Source organism: Coregonus lavaretus (assembly GCF_964263955.1).
Source record: "Coregonus lavaretus genome assembly, chromosome: 6".
Taxonomy (NCBI): Eukaryota; Metazoa; Chordata; class Actinopteri; order Salmoniformes; family Salmonidae; genus Coregonus; species Coregonus lavaretus.
The window spans coordinates 534781-554370 of record NC_139993.1 but is presented as its reverse complement, the minus strand read 5'-3'; the positions used below and the strand labels follow the sequence as shown (position 1 = coordinate 554370).

Below are 19590 nucleotides of genomic sequence, written 5' to 3'. Positions count from 1 at the left end.
CATACAGTATGTAAAGTTCTATGTTTATCACTATTCAACATGATCAACTATGATCATTCTCTGTGTACAGAAAAGTAAACTGTCTCTGATTCCGGGGCTCTAACAACAGCAGCAGCAGATAGCTAGAATAAACAATCTCACAATTTCACCTATGGAGGACATTCGGTGGCAATGCCGGGGTGAGTTATGGAGCTGACACTCCCAGAGTGAGAGGGATGAGAGGGAAAGGCTATATTAATCAAGTATCATGCACTGCATTTATCAGTGGGGTAATCCACTGTCACTCCCCTGGGACACGACGCTCTAAACCCAGCGTGGAATTTATTCCTTAACAGACTGTCACTCTCTTCTATCGTTCGAGGGCTGATACTTGGACTGTGAATGTGGGGGCCTTTCTCTGCTGTGTGTGACAGAGAGAGAGAAAGAGAGGTGTGTGTGTGTGTGTGTGTGTGTGTGTGTGTGTGGTGCTACTCACGTCCGTTAGGGGTGTGTGCCTCCATGTGAACCAGATCTGACTCCTTGTCTAGACCCGTTACAGACCTGGATTAAAGAAGAGGAGGAGAGAAGGAAGGATGAAGAGGAGGAGGGGGAAAGAGGGGTAAAGTAATGAGAAGAAGGGAAGAGGAGGAGAGGAAAGGAGGAGGGAAGAAGAGGAGAGGAGAAGGGAAGAGAAGGAGAGGAGGAGGGAAGAGGAGGAGGGAAGAAGGCAATAAACAGAGGGAGATGAGTCTCAGCAGGGATATTCCACTCCAGATACAGACGTCTCATTTCAGCATTGTCTCAACAATGATGGCAATAAAATAGCAATGCCTTTCCATGTGAGGACGTTCTCCCCAGAGATGTGTCACAAAATGTCACATTACCCTTAGCAACCACCACAGTAACAGCCAGGCGCTGTGGGTTTGTTATTTTACCAAGAAGTGGTATCTGTCACAAAATAGTAAATATGCAGCAACCTAAATATGGTATTTATTTTTTACTGGCAATGCTGTGCCATACAATTCAAGTTAGAGTCACTGTACTGTGTATCACCGTATTATATCATTTTATTGGGTATAGCGGATTACCTTGGACAGATATAATATAATATAATGGCGTTCCTATAGTTTGATGCATGTCATTCCTGGTGGTGCCAGACTGATCAACTCATTGTCTGTAAGCATGGCTTGAGGGGCCCGGGTTACTAATACTGAGAGCCAGAGTTTAAACTCCATGAAGGGGTTGGATCGAGGATGAATCGAGCAAATTATTTAGGATATGTGATGAAAAGTAGACCCCGGATTTATGCAAGTTGATGTGGACATAGCTGGCATAGCTGGTGGCAGCTCGACACACACACACACACACACACACACACACACACACACACACACACACACACACACACACACACACACACACACACACACACACACACACACACACACACACACACACACACACACACACACACACACACACACACACAGCATCCCCTACATCTCTAGTAAGGAAAGCAATGAGGCAAAATAAAAAGCAATGAGGCAAAATAAATTCAGAGCTACAGTTGTGATGAGTGTGCACTGCGGTTCGCCGTTGGGGGCGAGGTGTGAGGGTGGACTTGATTAGAAGAGAGGCGACAGGGACTTCCTGGGTGCTCTATTACTCATGCCACTGGACACAAATTATTATACTGTATCTTCCTATTTTATGTATGTACAGTGCCTTCAGAAAGTATTCACACCCCTTGACTTTTTCCACATTTTGTTGTGTTACAAAGTGGGGTTAGAATGGATTTAATTGTAATCTAAACAAAATACTCTGTAATGTCAAAGTGGAAGAACAATTAAAATAAACACTAATATATCTTGATTAGATAAGTTTTCAACCCCCTGAGTCAATACATATTGGACTCGCCTTTGGCAGCGATTATAGCTGTGAGTCTTTCTGGGTAAGTCTCTAAGAGCTTTGCACACCTGGATTGTACAATATTTTCCCATTATTCTTTAAAAAAATATTCAAGCTCTGTCAAGTTGGTTGTTGATCATTGCTAGACAGCCATTTTCAAGTCTTGCCATAGACCTTCAAGCCAATTTAAGTCACTTAGGAACATTCAATGTTGTCTTGGTAAGCAACTCCAGTGTAAATTTGGCCTTGTGTTTTAGGTAATTGTTGTGCTGAAAGGTGAATTTGTCACCCAGTGACTGTCGGAAAGCAGACTGAACCACCTTTTCCTCTAGGATGTTTCCTGTGCTTAGCTCTATTCCGTTTCTTTTTATCCTAAAAAAACTCCCTAGTCCTTGCCGACGACAAGCATTGCCACCACCATGCTTGAAAATATGAAGAGTGGTTCTCTGGGAACTGAGTTAGGAAGGGCGCCGTAATTAATAACTGCACCATGCTCAAAGGGATATTCAATGTATGCTTTTTTTTGTTTCCCATCCACCAATAGGCGCCTTTCTTTGCGAACCATTGGAAAACCTCACTGGTCTTTGTGGTTGAATCTGTGTTTGAAATTCACTGCTCGACTGAGTGACTACAGAGATGGGGTAGTCATTAAAAAAATCATGTTAAACACTATTATTGCACACAGAGTGAGTCCATGCAACTTATTATGTGACTTGTTAAGCAAATATTTACTCCTGAACTTATTTAGGTTTGCCATAATAAAGGGATTGAATACTTATTGACTCAAGACGTTTCAGCTTTTCATTTTTTATCAGTGGTTGGAACTGACATTATTTTCCAATCGTTTCATTCTGAATAGAACCGACCAGCATAATAAAGTTTTGAACCGGTTCGAACAACATTTAGCTCGACATTAAATTACTTCACCAAGCAGTGTGGATAGAGCAGTTTGCTGTGGATTGGGTAAGCGATTTAATCTGTATAGAAAAGTCGTTAAGAGCTAATTGTATTTTGCTGTAACAGTATGGTTTAATCATAATGAAAGACAAACACACACACTGTGCTGCCAGGGGTGCAAGAAGCAACTAAACATTTTAGGGTGAGGAGAGAGCAAGAGAGGATGTAGGAAGCTTGCCTTGAAGCGCTGGGCATGCATTATCTGAATTAGGCCTACAGAATTATACCTACTGAGGAGCAGCTTCTATGGAGGAACTTTGAATGTCTTTGATCTTCCAAATTGTTTTAATGTTGGACCAGATTAAACATTAGCTATCTAACAAGCTTATGTGTGCAGAGCAGCACTAGAATTTAAAACATGTCTTACCTTTATGTAGTTAATAAATCCAATATGAAACGTGATAACTATAGTATCCTTAACTAGCATTGAAAAAGTACATCCATTCTTCTCTAATTAAACATTTCTCCCTAATTTCTGAATCACTCTTGTAACGTCGTCAGTAGGCTACAGTCACCTATGCTTCAGAGGGGAGGGGCAGGTAGCCTACACACACACGCACACCCACTGGCAAAGATTTCCAGTTGCCAGGCAGACTCTGGAATAAGTTTAAGTGATAGAGTGAGGCCTTTGCATAGGCGCTTTATTGCGATTTTTGTGGGACAGGACAAAAATGCCCGGAATGTAAAATAACGTTATTAACCGGTTCCCATGCTTTTAAAATAACAGTTCTGAAACAGTAAAGATCACTTTCGTTTTCGGTTCGGGTTCTGTTCCTCAAATAATTTAGTATTGTTTTCCGGTTTTCTGTTCTGTTGCCTGAACCGGTTCCAACCCTTGTTTGTAATTAACTTGTAAACATTTTAAAAAACATAATTCCACTTTGACATTATGGGGTATTTTGTCTAGATCAGTGACACAAAATCTAAATGTAATCCATTTTAAATGCAGGCTGCAACACAACAAAATGTGGAAAAAGTCAAGGGATGTGAATACTTTCTGAAAGCACTGTATGTATGTATGTATCAGAGGAGGCTGGTGGGATGAGCTTTAGTAGGATGGGCTCATTGTAATGGCAGGAATGGAATTAATGGAATGATATCAAACACATCAAACATATAGAAACCACGTCTAACACGTTCCATTTATTCCATTCCATTACAATGAGCCCGTCCTCCTATAGCTCCTCCCACCAGCCTCCTCTGGTATGTGGTGTATGTAGGTACAGTATGTATGGATATACAATTTCTAACCCCCAATGAAAAAATGATGATTGTTTAGATAGGCGCAATTGCCATGATATCAGTTCACTGCATCTGAGAAATGAACCAGAATGTGACATGTGAGAGGTAGAATGCGAAATGGTGACACTGTGGATGTAGATTTATCTCAGTCCAATCATATAAACAGTGGAAATGAGCAGAATGGTACACAGAATTTCCCACCAGCAACACTAGTCATTCAGATAACTTGTTGAAACTTATTATCAATGTCCTTCACAGACTCTTCTGTTGCAGAAAGCAAACAACACGTTCCACACACTGCTAGTGATGCTCCAAAACAGTTTGGGATGAGAGTCTGAGTAAACTAAGGAAAAGAGAAGGACAACAGAGAGGAAAGAGGAAGCGAAGGATGATGAGAAGAAAGAAAGAAGACAAGCGTATGACTCACCAGTAGAACCTGTTCACATGCTCATGAACCAGCTGCCATTTTCTCCCAAAGTCCAGGGAGGCGTACAACTGTGAAGAAGAACATGAAACAAGAGAAACAAAAGAGAGATAGAGAACATATCAGTCTACTTATCACAAGACAGGAAGTAAAGTGACAGTGGACTTGAGTCATGGCAGGAAAATCCAGGAAGAGCGTACCCGGGGGAAATAAAGCATGACACTCTAGAAAGGCCGACATAGCTTGAAACCGCCATCATCATTATAGCTCAGACCATTCATGTCAACATATAGGCTCCCAAAAATTACATAAGTGACCTATCCTATTTCCGGTAACACTTTACTTGACACACAGCGTCATAACATGTCATAATATCTCATAACAGCTGACATAACTGTTATAATATGGTCATAACACTGTCATGAACCACATATTTAGACCTGTTGTGACATATATTGGAATATTCTATAGCTGGTTATTACCCTGTTTCCTTTTCCAAATGTAAATTAGCACTAGGTATAGATAGAGCACTACAAGTCCAATATGTTCGGTGAAAAATAGGTTTGACATTATCGTTTGCTTTTCCTGGAACAGGAAACCATTCGTCGATTCCCGGTGTCCAAATTAAGTTGAGTGATTATATATCAAATTATGCATCAAACAAATCGAAACCATAGGTTGGGAAAACATTTTATTCCAACCACTATATATCAGAGGAAGAATACAAATCCAGAATGCTACTGTAAATTATGGATATACGTGTCCAAAAAGAAATATATTGCCCTGTTGACGATCAGGTGTAGTAGTGCCCATGGCCTAATTTCATTGGTCTAATTGTCAAATCAAATCAAATCAAATCAAATTTTATTGGTCACATGCGCCGAATACAACAGGTGCAGACATTGCAGTGAAATGCTTACTTACAGCCCTTAACCAACAGTGCATTTATTTTAAACAAAAAAAGTAAGAATAAAACAACAACAACAAAAAAGTGTTGAGAAAGAAAGAGCAGAAGTAAAATAAAGTGACAGTAGGGAGGCTATATATACAGTAAAATAAAGTGACAGTAGGGAGGCTATATATACAGGGGGGTACCGTTGCAGAGTCAATGTGCGGGGGCACCGGCTAGTTGAGGTAGTTGAGGTAATATGTACATGTGGGTAGAGTTAAAGTGACTATGCATAAATACTTAACAGAGTAGCAGCAGCGTAAAAAGGATCGTAAAAAGGATGGGGTGGGGGGGCAGTGCAAATAGTCCGGGTAGCCATGATTAGCTGTTCAGGAGTCTTATGGCTTGGGGGTAGAAGCTGTTGAGAAGTCTTTTGGACCTAGACTTGGCACTCCGGTACCGCTTGCCGTGCGGTAGCAGAGAGAACAGTCTATGACTAGGGTGGCTGGAATCTTTGACAATTTTGAGGGCCTTCCTCTGACACCGCCTGGTATAGAGGTCCTGGATGGCAGGGAGCTTTGCCCCAGTGATGTACTGGGCCGTACGCACTACCCTCTGTAGTGCCTTGCGGTCAGAGGCCAAGCAGTTGCCATACCAGGCGGTGATGCAACCAGTCAGGATGCTCTCGATGGTGCAGCTGTAGAATTTTTTGAGGATCTGAGGACCCATGCCAAATCTTTTTAGTCTCCTGAGGGGGAATAGGCTTTGTCGTGCCCTCTTCACGACTGTCTTGGTGTGTTTGGACCATGATAGTTCGTTGGTGATGTGGACACCAAGGAACTTGAAGCTCTCAACCTGTTCCACTACAGCCCCGTCGATGAGAATGGGGGCGTGCTCAGTCCTCTTTTTTTTCCTGTTACATTTCCCACTTCCTGGGTGCATAATGACAGGGCGCATTTTTTTCCATTACACTGATTGATGCTACTGATGTTGCTTCCTGCTGGCTGTCTGTATTGTTATTTTAGTCCTACAGACAGAGTCGGTGGCCCCAGTCAAACTCCATGCTAATGTTCTACCTTTTATCAGAGCGGAAATCTGACATTCAACTTCGAGGCCAACAATTATCAAACACCAGATGCACCTTGCCATATTTGCTATATGCAAACACATTGTTATGCACACACACAACTAAACTGTCATAATCATAATTATCCTGTTATTTATCACTGGCTTTGTACCAGATCTGATCCTATAGCTAAACCATCAGTAAATAAATAGCGGTCCCAAGCCATGTTCCTCCCCATTGGATCCTGCAGGTGGCAGGCAGGCGGAAGCATGTTCCTCCCAATAGCAGTCTGTGGTGGCAGCCAGGCTGAGCCACGTTCCTCCCAATAGCAGTCTGTGGTGGCAAGCAGGCGGAGCCATGTTCTTCCCAATAGCAGTATGTGGTGTCAGGCAGGCTGAGCCAGGCAGCAGGTAAGCAGGCCGGGCTAGTCTCTCATCACTCTGGACACTGACATATGATACCACTGGGTGAGCTCAAGCTGCACTCATTCATCAGGCCAATGACATTTTAAATTCTAAAGCTCAGAGCAGTCACAAAGTGAGCTTCATAGTTTCCCACTCGCGTCGATAAATCAAAACACCCGCCAGATCCAGAGCCACTGATGAGGCCTGTCCGGCGACAGCCAATAGACTGAAAGAGCGTGAGCTGACAGGGTAACTTGTCTAAATGGTGGTTGTAGGATTGAGGATAACAGTTGTTGGTTCCACTCATCTAGTCACGTTGATAGTGGACTTCAATATAAATGTATATGGCGGTATGTACGTTATTGTGTTTTGAGGATTGTTTAGCTGTGTACTTTAGAATACAAAACGGTGACACCGACTGCATAATTTTAAAAGTAGAACATGTGGTTTACCAGGAAAGAGAGATGGGAAAAGAGAGTCATGATTGTTGTGCCTGAGCTAGGTATGTAAACAATGTAAGCATTTAAGAACATGTTATGCGGACTAACGAAAACGTCTGATTATGTACAAGAACAAAAACATCACGGAGCATGAGGGCACGGAGGGCGTCACACAGCTTGTGTTGCATCTTCATCTAAAGACTAATTTATTCTAATGTGGATTCAGGGAAAATACAGAACATTATGTACAAACATTATCGCTTACGCATATGGTGCGTTGCGGCCCCAAAGAGCTGGCATCCCACAGTGAATCACAGTCAAGGCTCCAATATCTTACACAGGCCTCTTTTTTTAGACAACAACAGCTTTCGTATTGTCTGCAGTCGGCCAGTCAGAACGTTTACAGCTATGCCTTGGGAATAAATGGGCTTTATTTTAACATTGGCCATATGACTGATATCAATTACATGGGAATGTCTCCACAAGGCAAAGTTCATCACCTCCTAGCACACAGTGTCTGACAGTGTCTTGGCCAGTCTGACAGTGTCTTGGTCAGTCTGACAGTGTCTTGGCCAGTCTGACAATGTATTGGCCAGTCTGACAGTGCCCTGTCCAGTCTGACAGTGTCTTAACAAGTCTGACAGTGTCTTGACCAGTCTGACAGTGTCTTGGCCTGGCTGACAGTGTTTTGGCCAGTCTGACAGTGTCTTGACCAGTCTGACAGTGCCCTGTCCAGTCTGACAGTGTCTAGACCTGTCTGACAGTGTCTTGGCCAGTATGACAGTGTCTTGGCCAGAGAGAACCTGTATAGAAGCTGTACTGTACAGTATGTGGTCAATCTAGACAGACATCCCTTCAACATGGTCTCTTTTAGTAGCTGTACATACAGTGCATTCAGAAAGTATTCAGACCCCTTCACTTTTTCCACATTTTGTTATGTTACAGCCTTATTCTAAAATTGATTAAATTGTTTGTTTTCCTCATCAATCTACACACAATACCCCATAATGACAAAGCAAAAACAGGTTTAAAAAACGGAAATACAACATTTACATAGGTATTTAGACCATTTACTCAGTACTTGGTTGAAGAACCTTTTGCAGCGATTACAGCATCAAGTCTTATTGCGTATGTCACTACAAGCTTGGCACACCTGTATTTGGGGAGTTTCTCCCATTCTTCTCTGCAGATCTTCTCAAGCTCTGTCAGGTTGGATGGGGAGCGTCGCTTCATAGATATTTTCAGGTCTCTCCAGACATGTTAGATCGGGTTCAAGTCCAGGCTCTGGCGGGGCCACTCAAGGACATTCAAAGACTTGTCCCGAAGACACTCCTGCGTTATCTTGGCTGTGTGCTTAGGGTCATTGTCCTGTTGGAAGGTGAACCTTCGACCCAGTTTGAGGTCCTGAGCGCTCTGGAGCAGGTTTTCATCAAGGATCTCTCTGTACTTTTCTCAGTTCATCTTTCCCTTGATCCTGACTAGTCTCCCAGTCCCTGCCGCTGAAAAACATCCCCACAGCATGATGCTGCCACCACCATGCTTCACCGTAGGGATGGTGCCAGATTTCATCCAGACATGACGCTTGGCATTCAGGGCAAAGAGTTCAATCTTGGTTGAATCAGATCAGATAATCTCGTTTCTAATGGTCTGAGAGTCCTTTAGGTACCTTTTGGCATACTCCAAGCGGGTTGTCATGTTTATTTTACTGAGGAGTGGTTTCAGTCTGGCCACTCTACCATAAATGCATGATTGATGGAGTGCTGCAGAGATTGTTTTCCTTCTGGTAGGTTCTCCCATCTCCACAGAGGAACTCTGGAGCTCTGTCAGAGTGGCCATCGGGTTCTTGGTCACTTCCCTGACTAAGGCCCTTCTCCCCTGATTGCTCAGTTTGTCAGTTTGGCCAGGCGGCCAGCTCTAGGAAGAGTCTTGGTGGTTCCAAACTTCTTCCATTTAAGAATGATGGAGGCCACTGGGTTCTTCGGGACCTTCAACGCTGCAGACATTATTTGGTACCCTTCCCAGATCTGTGCCTCGATACAATCCTGTCTCTGAGCTCTACGGACAATTCCTTCGACCTCATGGCTTGGTTTTTGCTCTGACATGCACTGTCAACTGTGGCACCTTATATAGACAGGAGTGTGCCTTTCCAAATCATGTCCAATCAATTGAATTTATCACAGGTGGACTCCAATCAAGTTCTAGAAACATCTCAAGGATGATCAAAGCTCAATTTCGAGTTTTATAGCAAAGGGTCTGAATTCCAGTATCTTGCAAAAGCATTCATCCCCCTTGGCATTTTTCCTATTATGTTGCATTACAACTTGTAATTTACATGGATTTTTATTTGGATTTCATGTAATGGACATACACAAAATAGTCCAAATTGGTGAAGTGAAATGAAAAAAATAACTTGTTTCAAAAAATTCTAAACAATAAATAACGGAAAAGTGGTGCGTGCATATGTATTCACACCCTTTGCTATGAAGCCCCTAAATAAGATCTGGTGCAACCAATTACCTTCAGAAGTCACATAATTAGTTAAATAAAGTCCACCTGTGTGCATCTAAGTGTCACATGATCTGTCACATGATCTCAGTATCTATACACCTGTTCTGAAAGGCCCCAGAGTCTGCAACGCCACTAAGCAAGGGGCACCACCAAGCAAGCGGCACCATGAAGACCAAGGAGCTTTCCAAACAGGTCAGGGACAAAGTTGTGGAAAAGTACAGATCAGGGTTGGGTTATAAAAAAACATCTGAAACTTTGAACATCCCACGGAGCACCATTAAATCCATTATTAACAAATTGAAGAAATATGACACCACAACAAACCTGCCAAGAGAGGGCCGCCCACCAAAACTCATGGACCAGGCAAGGAGGGCATTAATCAGAGAGGCAACAAAGAGACCAAAGGTAACCCTGAAGGAGCTGCAAAGCTCCACAGCGGAGATTGGAGTATCTGTCCATAGGACCACTTTAAGCCGTACACTCCACAGAGCTGGGCTTTACAGAAGAGTGGCCAGAAAAAAGCCATTGCTTAAAGAAAAAAATAAGCAAACACATTTGGTGTTTGCCAAAAGGCATGTGGGAGACTCCCCAAACATATGGAAGAAGGTACTCTGGTCAGATGAGACAAAAATTGAGCTTTTTGGCCATCAAGGAAAACACTATGTCTGGCGCAAACACAACACCTCTCATCACCCCGAGAACACCATCCCCACAATGAAGCATGGTGGTGGCAGCATCATGCTGTGGGGATGTTTTTCATCGGCAGGGACTGGGAAACTGGTCAGAATTGAAGGAATGATGGATGGCGCTAAATACAGGGAAATTCTTGAGGGAAACCTGTTTCAGTCTTCCAGAGATTTGAGACTGGGACGGAGGTTCACCTTCCAGCAGGACAATGACCCTAAGCATACTGCTAAAGCAACACTGCTCTGGCACCCCAATGGTGTAACAAGCTCCCTCATGACGCCAGGACAGCGGAGTCACTCACCACCTTCCGGAGACACTTGAAACCCCACCTCTTTAAGGAATACCTGGGATAGGATAAAGTAATCCTTCTACTCCCCCCTTACCCCACCCCAAAAAAATGTTTTTTGTTGTAAAGTGGCTGTCCCACTGGCTATCATAAGGTGAATGCACCAATTTGTAAGTCGCTCTGAATAAGAGCGTCTGCTAAATGACGAAAATGTAAATGTAAATGTAAATGTAAATGTTTTAGGGGAAACATTTAAAGGTCTTGGAATGCGATGCGACTTGGACAGCGACGGGTGAGGTTGTGTCTGGCGGGAGGTAAGCTTGGCTCATATGGTGTCGAGTAAAGATTAAACCATGTATTTAGATTGTAGGTAGGTAGGTATTGTAGTTAGGTATTGTAGGTAGGTAGTTTATCTAGGTAGTTATTGTAGGTAATTATTGTAGGTAAGTATTGTATTCGGCTGAGCCCGGTGAAGCATGAGGCTAGCTAACTCACTACCTGGACCAATAAAGCTAGCTAGCTAGCGGGTAGATACTGGTAACTATTAGCAACTGTGGAGAGTTGTTTCCAATGTTATTCCACGCTTAAGAGTACCTGTAATAATGCCAGCTAGCTACCTACCATTCAGCTGTTTTTCTAACCTCATTATCTGAAGTGTTAACGTTAGGTAGTTAGTAAATACTGTACTCGAAATGTAGCTACCTGGATAGCTAACTAAACAATAGCTGGAACGACCTAGCGTTAATATTTGGAGACGCTTTCTCTCTGTTGGGACAGACGTCAACTGGCTGAATCGATTCAGTGGCTAGCTTTGCACTTAACTGGCTAACAGTAGCTACTAAGGGTAAGATATAACCTACATATATTTTTGTTTTGTTTTACATACTGGTAACCAGAGTCATTCAAGGGAATTCGGGACATGGGTGACTAGCTAACGTTAGCCTTGCTCTCTGTGTGTTTGTGTCGTGGGTGGAAGGATTTGTTCGTTGGCAGAGAGCAATGGCTAGCTAGTATGCTAACTATTCTAGCTAACTAACTGGCTGAATAAGTTGACGATGTACTCACTCAAACTGTCAAAACTACCCCAAAACTTTACACAACGTTAGACACGGACACGAATGATCTGCTTGGCGTGCTAACACACTGGTGGTTTGTTGTAACCGTGTATTGGTGCTAAACTGTGTTATTGGAGGCTGGCATGCTAGTTGGCTTTGGCGTCATATGATTCAGTGTACCAAGTTAGCTAGCTGAATAAACTAAGTTAGAGTCTATTCCTAGAAACATTGAACCGCTGTAGCTTACAACAATTATAATTTCTAAAGTGGAAGTTGGGAGAGTTATATTTGAGTGTTTCAGTGAAACGTAAGTGAGGGAGGCCCCGCTCTCTCGCTTTCCCAGATGTTTAGTTCATTTCATTCCTATCTCCTTTGCATTATTGTAGCCTTTCTCTGTAGCCTGTCAACTATGTGTCTGTCTATCCCTGTTCTCTCCTCTCTGCACAGGCCATACAAACGCTTCACACCACGTGGCTGTTGCCACTCTAATCTGGTGGTCCCTGCGCTTGACCCACGTGGAGTTCCAGGTCTCTAGCAGCCTCTGGAACTGCCGTTCTGCGGCAAACAAGGCAGAGTTCATCTCAGCCTCTGCTACCCTCCAGTCCCTCGACTTCTTGGCGCTGACGGAAACATGGATTACCACAGAAAACACTGCTACTCCTACTGCTCTTTCCTCGTCTAACCATGTGTTCTCGCATACCACGAGAGCATCTGGTCAGCGCGACGGTGGCACAGGAATCCTCATCTCTCCAAAGTGGACATTCTCTCTTTTTCCCCTGACCCATCTGTATATCTCCTCATTTGAATTCCATGCTGTCACAGTCACTAGCCCATTCAAGCTTAACATCCTTGTCATTTATCGCCCTCCAGGTTCCCTTGGAGAGTTCATCAATGAGCTTGACGCCTTCATAAGTTCCTTTCCTGAGGATGGCTCACCCCTCAAAGTTCTGTGTGACTTTAACCTCCCTACGTCTACCTTTTACTCATTTCTCTCTGCTTCCTTCTTTCCACTCCTTTCCTCTTTTGACCTCACCCTCTCACCGTCCCCCCCTACTCACAAAGCAGGCAATACGCTTGACCACCTCATCTTTACTAGATGCTGTTCTTCTACTAATCTCACTGCAACTCCACTCCAAGTCTCCGACCACTACTTTGTATCCTTTTCTCTCTCGCTCTCCTCCAACACTACTCACTCTGCCCCTACTCAGATGGTAATGTGCCGTCACAACCTTCAATCTCTCTCTCCCGCTACTCTCCTCTTCCATCCTATCATCTCTTCCCTCTGCTAAATCCTTCTCCCTCCGATCTCCTGATTCTGCCTCCTCAACCCTCCTCTCCTCCCTTTCTGCATCTTTTGACTCTCTATGTCCCCTATCCCCTCCTGCTCCGTGGCTTGATGACTCATTGCGAGCTCACAGAAGAGGGCTCTGGGCAGCCGAGCGGAAATGGAGGAAAACTAGACTCCCTGCGGACCTGTCATCTTTTCACTCCCTCCTCTCTACATTCTCTTCCTCTGTTTCCGCTGCTAAAGCCACTTTCTACCACTCTAAATATCAAGCCTCTGCCTCTAACCCTAGGAAGCTCTTTGCCACCTTCTCCTCCCTGCTGATTCCTCCTGCTCCTCCCCCTCCCTCCTCCCTCTCTGTGGATGACTTCGTCAACCATTTTGAAAAGAAGGTTGACGACATCCGATCCTCACTTATTAAGTCAAATGACACCGCTGGTCCTGCTCACACTGCCCTACCCTATGCTTTGACTTCTTTCTCCCCTCTCTCTCCAGATGAAATCTTGCGACTTGTGACGGCCAGCCGCCCAACAAACTGCCCACTTGACCCTATTCCCTCCTCTCTTCTCCAGACCATTTCCGGAGACCTTCTCCCTTACCTCACCTCGCTCATCAACTCATCCTTGACCGCTGGCCATGTCCCTTCCGTCTTCAAGAGAGCGAGAGTTGCACCCCTCCTTAAAAAACCTACACTCGATCCCTCCGATGTCAACAACTACAGACCAGTATCCCTTCTTTATTTTCTCTCAAAAACTCTTGAGCGTGCCGTCTCTAGCCAACTCTCCTGCTATCTCTCTCAGAATGACCTTCTTGATCCAAACCAGTCAGGTTTCAAGACTGGTCATTCAACTGAGACTGCTTTTCTCTGTGTCACGGAGGCTCTCCGCATTGCTAAAGCTAACTCTCTCTCCTCTGCTCTTATCCTTCTAGACCTATCCACTGCCTTTGATACTGTGAACCATCAGATCCTCCTCTCCACCCTCTCCGAGTTGGGCCTCTCTGGCGCTGCTCACTCTTGGATTGCGACCTACCTGACAGGTCGCTCCTACCAGGTGGCGTGGCGTGAATCTGTCTCCGCACCACGTGCTCTCACCACTGGTGTCCCCCAGGGCTCAGTTCTAGGCCCTCTCCTATTCTCTCTATACACCAAGTCACTTGGCTCTGTCATATCCTCACATGGTCTCTCCTATCATTGCTACGCAGACGACACACAATTAATTTTCTCCTTTCCCCCTTCTGATAACCAGGTGGCGAATCGCATCTCTGCATGTCTGGCAGACATATCAGTGTGGATGTCGGATCACCACCTCAAGCTGAACCTCGGCAAGACGGTGCTGCTCTTCCTCCCTGGGAAGGACTGCCCGCTCCATGATCTCGCCATCACGGTTGACAACTCCATTGTGTCCTCCTCCCAGAGTGCAAAGAGCCTTGGCATGACCCTGGACAACACCCTGTCGTTCTCTGCTAACATCAAAGCGGTGACCCGATCCTGCAGGTTCATGCTCTACAACATTCGCAGAGTACGACCCTACCTTACACAGAAAGCGGCACAGGTCCTAATCCAGGCACTTGTCATCTCCCGTCTGGATTACTGCAACTCGCTGTTGGCTGGGCTCCCTGCCTGTGCCATTAAACCCCTACAACTTATCCAGAACGCCGCAGCCCGTCTGGTGTTCAACCTTCCCAAGTTCTCTCATGTCACCCCGCTCCTCCACACACTCCACTGGCTTCCAGTTGAGGCTCGCATCTACTACAAGACCATGGTCCTTGCCTACGGAGCTTTGAGGGGAACAGCACCTCCTTACCTTCAGGCTCTGATCAGACCCTACACCCAAACGAGGGCACTACGTTCATCCACCTCTGGCCTGCTAGCTCCCCTACCTCTACAGAAGCACAGTTCCCACTCAGCCCAGTCAAAGCTATTTGCTGCTCTGGCACCCCAATGGTGGAACAAGCTCCCCCACGATGCCAGGACAGCGGAGTCACTGACCAGCTTCCGGAGACACTTGAAACCCTACCTCTTTAAGGAATACCTGGAATAGTATAAAGTAATCCTTCTACCCCCTCCCCCACCCCCCCATAAAAAAAGAAGAAAAAAAAGTGTTGTCCCACTGGCTATCATAAGTTGAATGCACCAATTTGTAAGTCGCTCTGGATGAGAGCATCTGCTAAATTATGTAAATGACTGTTTTGCTAGCACAGACTGGAACATGTTCCGGGATTCTTCAGATAGCATTGAGGAGTACACCACATCAGTCACTGGCTTCATCAATAAGTGCATCGATGATGTCGTCCCCACAGTGACCGTACATATATACCCCAACCAGAAGCCATGGATTACATGAAACATCCGCACTAAGCTAAAGGGTAGAGCTGCCGCTTTCAAGGAGTGGGACGCTAACCCGGATGCTTATAAGAAATCCCGCTATGCCCTCCGACGAACCATCAAACAGGCAAAGAGTCAATACAGGACTAAGATTGAATCGAACTACACCGGCTCCGACGTTCGTCGGATGTGGCAGGGCTTGAAAACTATTACAGACTACAAAGGGAAGCACAGCCGCGAGCTGCCCAGTGACAAAAGTCTTCCAGACGAGCTAAACCACTTCTATGCTCATTTCGAGGCAAGCAACACTGAAGCATGCATGAGAGCACCAGCTGTTCCGGATGACTATGTGATCACGCTCTCCGTAGCTGATGTGAGTAAGACTTTTAAGCAGGTCAACATTCACAAGGCCGCAGGGCCAGACGGATTACCAGGACGTGTACTCCGAGCATGTGCTGACCAACTGGCAAGTGTCTTCACTGACATTTTCAACATGTCCTTGACTGAGTCTGTAATACCAACATGTTTCAAGCAGACCACCATAGTCCCTGTGCCCAAGGACACTAAGATAACCTGCCTAAATGACTACCGACCCGTAGCACTGACGTCTGTAGCCATGAAGTGCTTTGAAAGGCTGGTCATGGCTCACATCAACACCATTATCCCAGAAACCGTAGACCCACTCCAATTTGCATACCGCCCCAACAGATCCACAGATGATGCAATCTCTATTGCACTCCACACTGCCCTTTCCCACCTGGACAAGAGGAACACCTATGTGAGAATGCTATTCATTGACTACAGCTCAGCATTCAACACCATAGTGCCCTCAAAGCTCATCACTAAGCTAAGGATCCTGGGACTAAACACCTCCCTCTGCAACTGGATCCTGGAATTCCTGATGGGCCGCCCTCAGGTGGTAATGGTAGGTAACAACATATCTGCCACACTGATCCACAACACGGGGCCCCTCAGGGGTGCGTGCTCAGTCCCCTCCTGTACTCCCTGTTCACCCATGACTGCATGACCAGGCACGACTCCAACACCATCATTAAGTTTGCAGACGACACAACAGTGGTAGGCCTGATCACCGACAACGATGAGACAGCCTATAGGGAGGAGGTCAGAGACCTGGCCGTGTGGTGCCAGGATAACAAACTCTCCCTCAACGTGACCAAGACAAAGGAGATGATTGTGGACTACACGAAAAAAAAGAGGACTGAGCACGCCTCCATTCTCATCGACGGGGCTGTAGTGGAACAGGTTGAGAGCTTCAAGTTCCTCGGTGTCCACATCACCAACGAACTATCATGGTCCAAACACACCAAGATAGTCGTGAAGAGGGCACGACAAAGCCTATTCCCCCTCAGGAGACTGAAAAGATTTGGCATGGGTCCTCAGATCCTCAAAATATTCTACAGCTGCACCATCGAGAGGATCCTGACTGGTTGCATCACCGCCTGGTATGGCAACTGCTTGGCCTCCGACCGCAAGGCACTACAGAGGGTAGTGCGTACGGCCCAGTACATCACTGGGGCCAAGCTTCCTGCCATCCAGGACCTCTATACCAGGCGGTGTCAGAGGAAGGCACTCAAAATTGTCAAAGACTCCAGCCACCCTAGTCATAGACTGTTCTCTCTGCTACCGCACAGCAAGCGGTACCGGAGTGCCAAGTCTAGGTCCAAAAGACTTCTCAACAGCTTCTACCCCCAAGCCATAAGACTCCTGAACAGCTAATCATGGCTACCCGGTCTATTTGCTCTTTTTTTCTCAACACTTTTTTGTTGTTGTTTTATTTTACTTTTTTATTAAAAATAAATGCACTGTTGGTTATGGGCTGTAAGTAAGCATTTCACTGTAATGTCTGCACCTGTTGTATTCGGCGCATGTGGCCAATAACATTTTATTTTATTTTATTTGAATGCAATTGAGAATCTGTGGTATGACTTAACGATTGCTGTATACCAGCGGAACCCATCCAACTTGAAGGAGCTGGAGCAGTTTTGCCTTGAAGAATGGGCAAAAATCCCAGTGGATAGATGTGCCAAGCTTATAGAGACATACCCCAAGAGACTTGCAGCTGTAATTGCTGCAAAAGGTGGCTCTACAAAGTATTGACTTTGGGGGGAAGAATAGTTATGCACGCTCAAGTTTTCAGTTTTCTTGTCTTATTTCTTGTTTGTTTCACAATAACAAATATTTTGCATCTTCAAAGTGGTAGTCATGTTGTGTAACTCAAATGATACAAACCCCCCAACATTTCTAAAAAAAATGTTTTGCTTTGTTATTATGGGGTATTGCGTGTAGATTAATGAGTGAAAAAAAAGAGTTAATCAATTTCAGATTAAGGCTGTTACGTAACAAAATGTGGAAAAAGTCAAGGGGTCTGAATACTTTCCGAATGCACTGTAGATACAGTTCATGATATCACCAACACATGCTTGTGAACACTGTACTATCACTACCTATTCATTATGGTAGTGGATATAAGGTGATGACTAAGATGACTGTCATTTTGTCCATCATGTCTGGATCATGATTGACATAGAGGAAACAGGGCGGCATCATTTGACAACAGTCTGCGTCTTCTGGATGTTTAGCCTACTGTGAGCTCCTTATGAGCCCTGGGCTAAAGTGGCAATCATTTGCAAGGCAGATGGCAAAATGTGTTTGACTTGTGCTTCCAATTAGTAACAGGAGGCTTCATTTACAGTGTGCTACAGGGCAACAATCAACTCTACTTGTTTTATTAACTTCATACAGTAACAGATCAAGTTTAGAAGGAACTATATCACCGCCTGGTATGGCAACTGCACCGCCCACAACCTCAGGGCTCTCCAGAGGGTGGTGCGATCTGCCGAACACATTACTGGGGGCAAACTACCCGCCCTCCAGGACACCTACAGTACCCAATGTCAAAGGAAGGCCAAAAAGATAATCAAGGACATCAACCACCCGAACCACTGCCTGTTCACCCCACTATCATTCAGAAGGCGAGGTCAGTACAGGTGCATCAAAGCTGGGACCGAGAGAATTAAAAACAGCTTCTATCTCAAGGCCATCAGACTGTTAAATAGCCATCACTAGCTGCTGCCTATTGAAATCACTGGCCACTTTAAGAAATGGAACAATAGTCACTTTAATAATGTTTACATATCTTGCACTACTCATCTCATATGTATATACTGTATTCTATAATATTCTACTGTATCTTAGTCCATGCCGCTCTGTCATTGCTTGTCCATATATGTATATATTCTTAAATTCCATTCCTTACCTAGATTTGTGTGTATTGGGTATATGTTGTGAAATTGTTAGATATTACTTGTTAGATATAACTGCACGGTCAGAGATAGAAGCACAAGCATTTAGCTACACCCGCAATAACATCTGCTAAATATGTGTATGTGACAAATACAATTTGATTTGATTTGATTTGATATAAGTTGTTTCTGGGTTTCATTCAGAGATATTCAACTTTAATATTTTTTTCACTAATGTTTTTTATTTTATTTTATTTAACCTTTATTTAACCAGGAAGGGCTCATTGAGATTTAAAATCTCTTTTTCAAGAGCGTCCTGGCCAAGATAGGCAGCACCAAGTCATTACAAAAAATTACAGACAGACAACATGAAAAACTACAAGTAATCTAGTAAAAACCATTCATGAATTCACAAGAGTATAACAATATCAAAAACAGCAAATTAAAAACATTGACAGGTCAGGGAATCAGCCTCAAAATCCTTCATCAGAGATTTAAAAACACCAATCGGGACAAGTTCTTCCAGTTTAAAATTATTTTGTAAGGTGTTCCAAGACGATGGCGCAGAGTACATAAAAGACCTTTTACCAAATTCAGTTCGGACATTTGGAACAGTTAGCAGGATAAAGTCCAGTGAACGAAGAGAGTACCCACCACATTTCTGAACAATAAAAATGCCCAAATAAAAAGGTTACCCTGTGGTTGTTACCCTGTGGTTAAAGATATGTAGGAAAAACAAGACTGCAGTCACAGAAAGGTTATCTGAGGTTCTTCTTATCCTACTTCCTTCTTTCATCTGAACCCTGGAAGCTAGATATCACAACTGACCTTTCTTTCGCCACCAAAACATCCTCATTCATTAAAAGTCCAA

The 19590-nt window shown here is 44.4% G+C and overlaps 1 protein-coding gene across 1 annotated transcript in view; it reads right to left on the bottom strand.

The window, feature by feature from the left end:
* The window catches only part of LOC311131112 (VPS10 domain-containing receptor SorCS3-like), a gene marked incomplete at both ends in the record, with an annotated part of 216181 nt that overhangs the window by 47416 nt on the left and 149175 nt on the right, over positions 1-19590 (bottom strand). Inside the window, 2 exons of the mRNA XM_084163923.1 lie at positions 476-540; positions 4514-4581. Of these exons, the coding sequence (XP_084020049.1) occupies positions 476-540; positions 4514-4581 (133 nt within the window). The remainder of the gene's footprint in view (positions 1-475; positions 541-4513; positions 4582-19590) is intronic.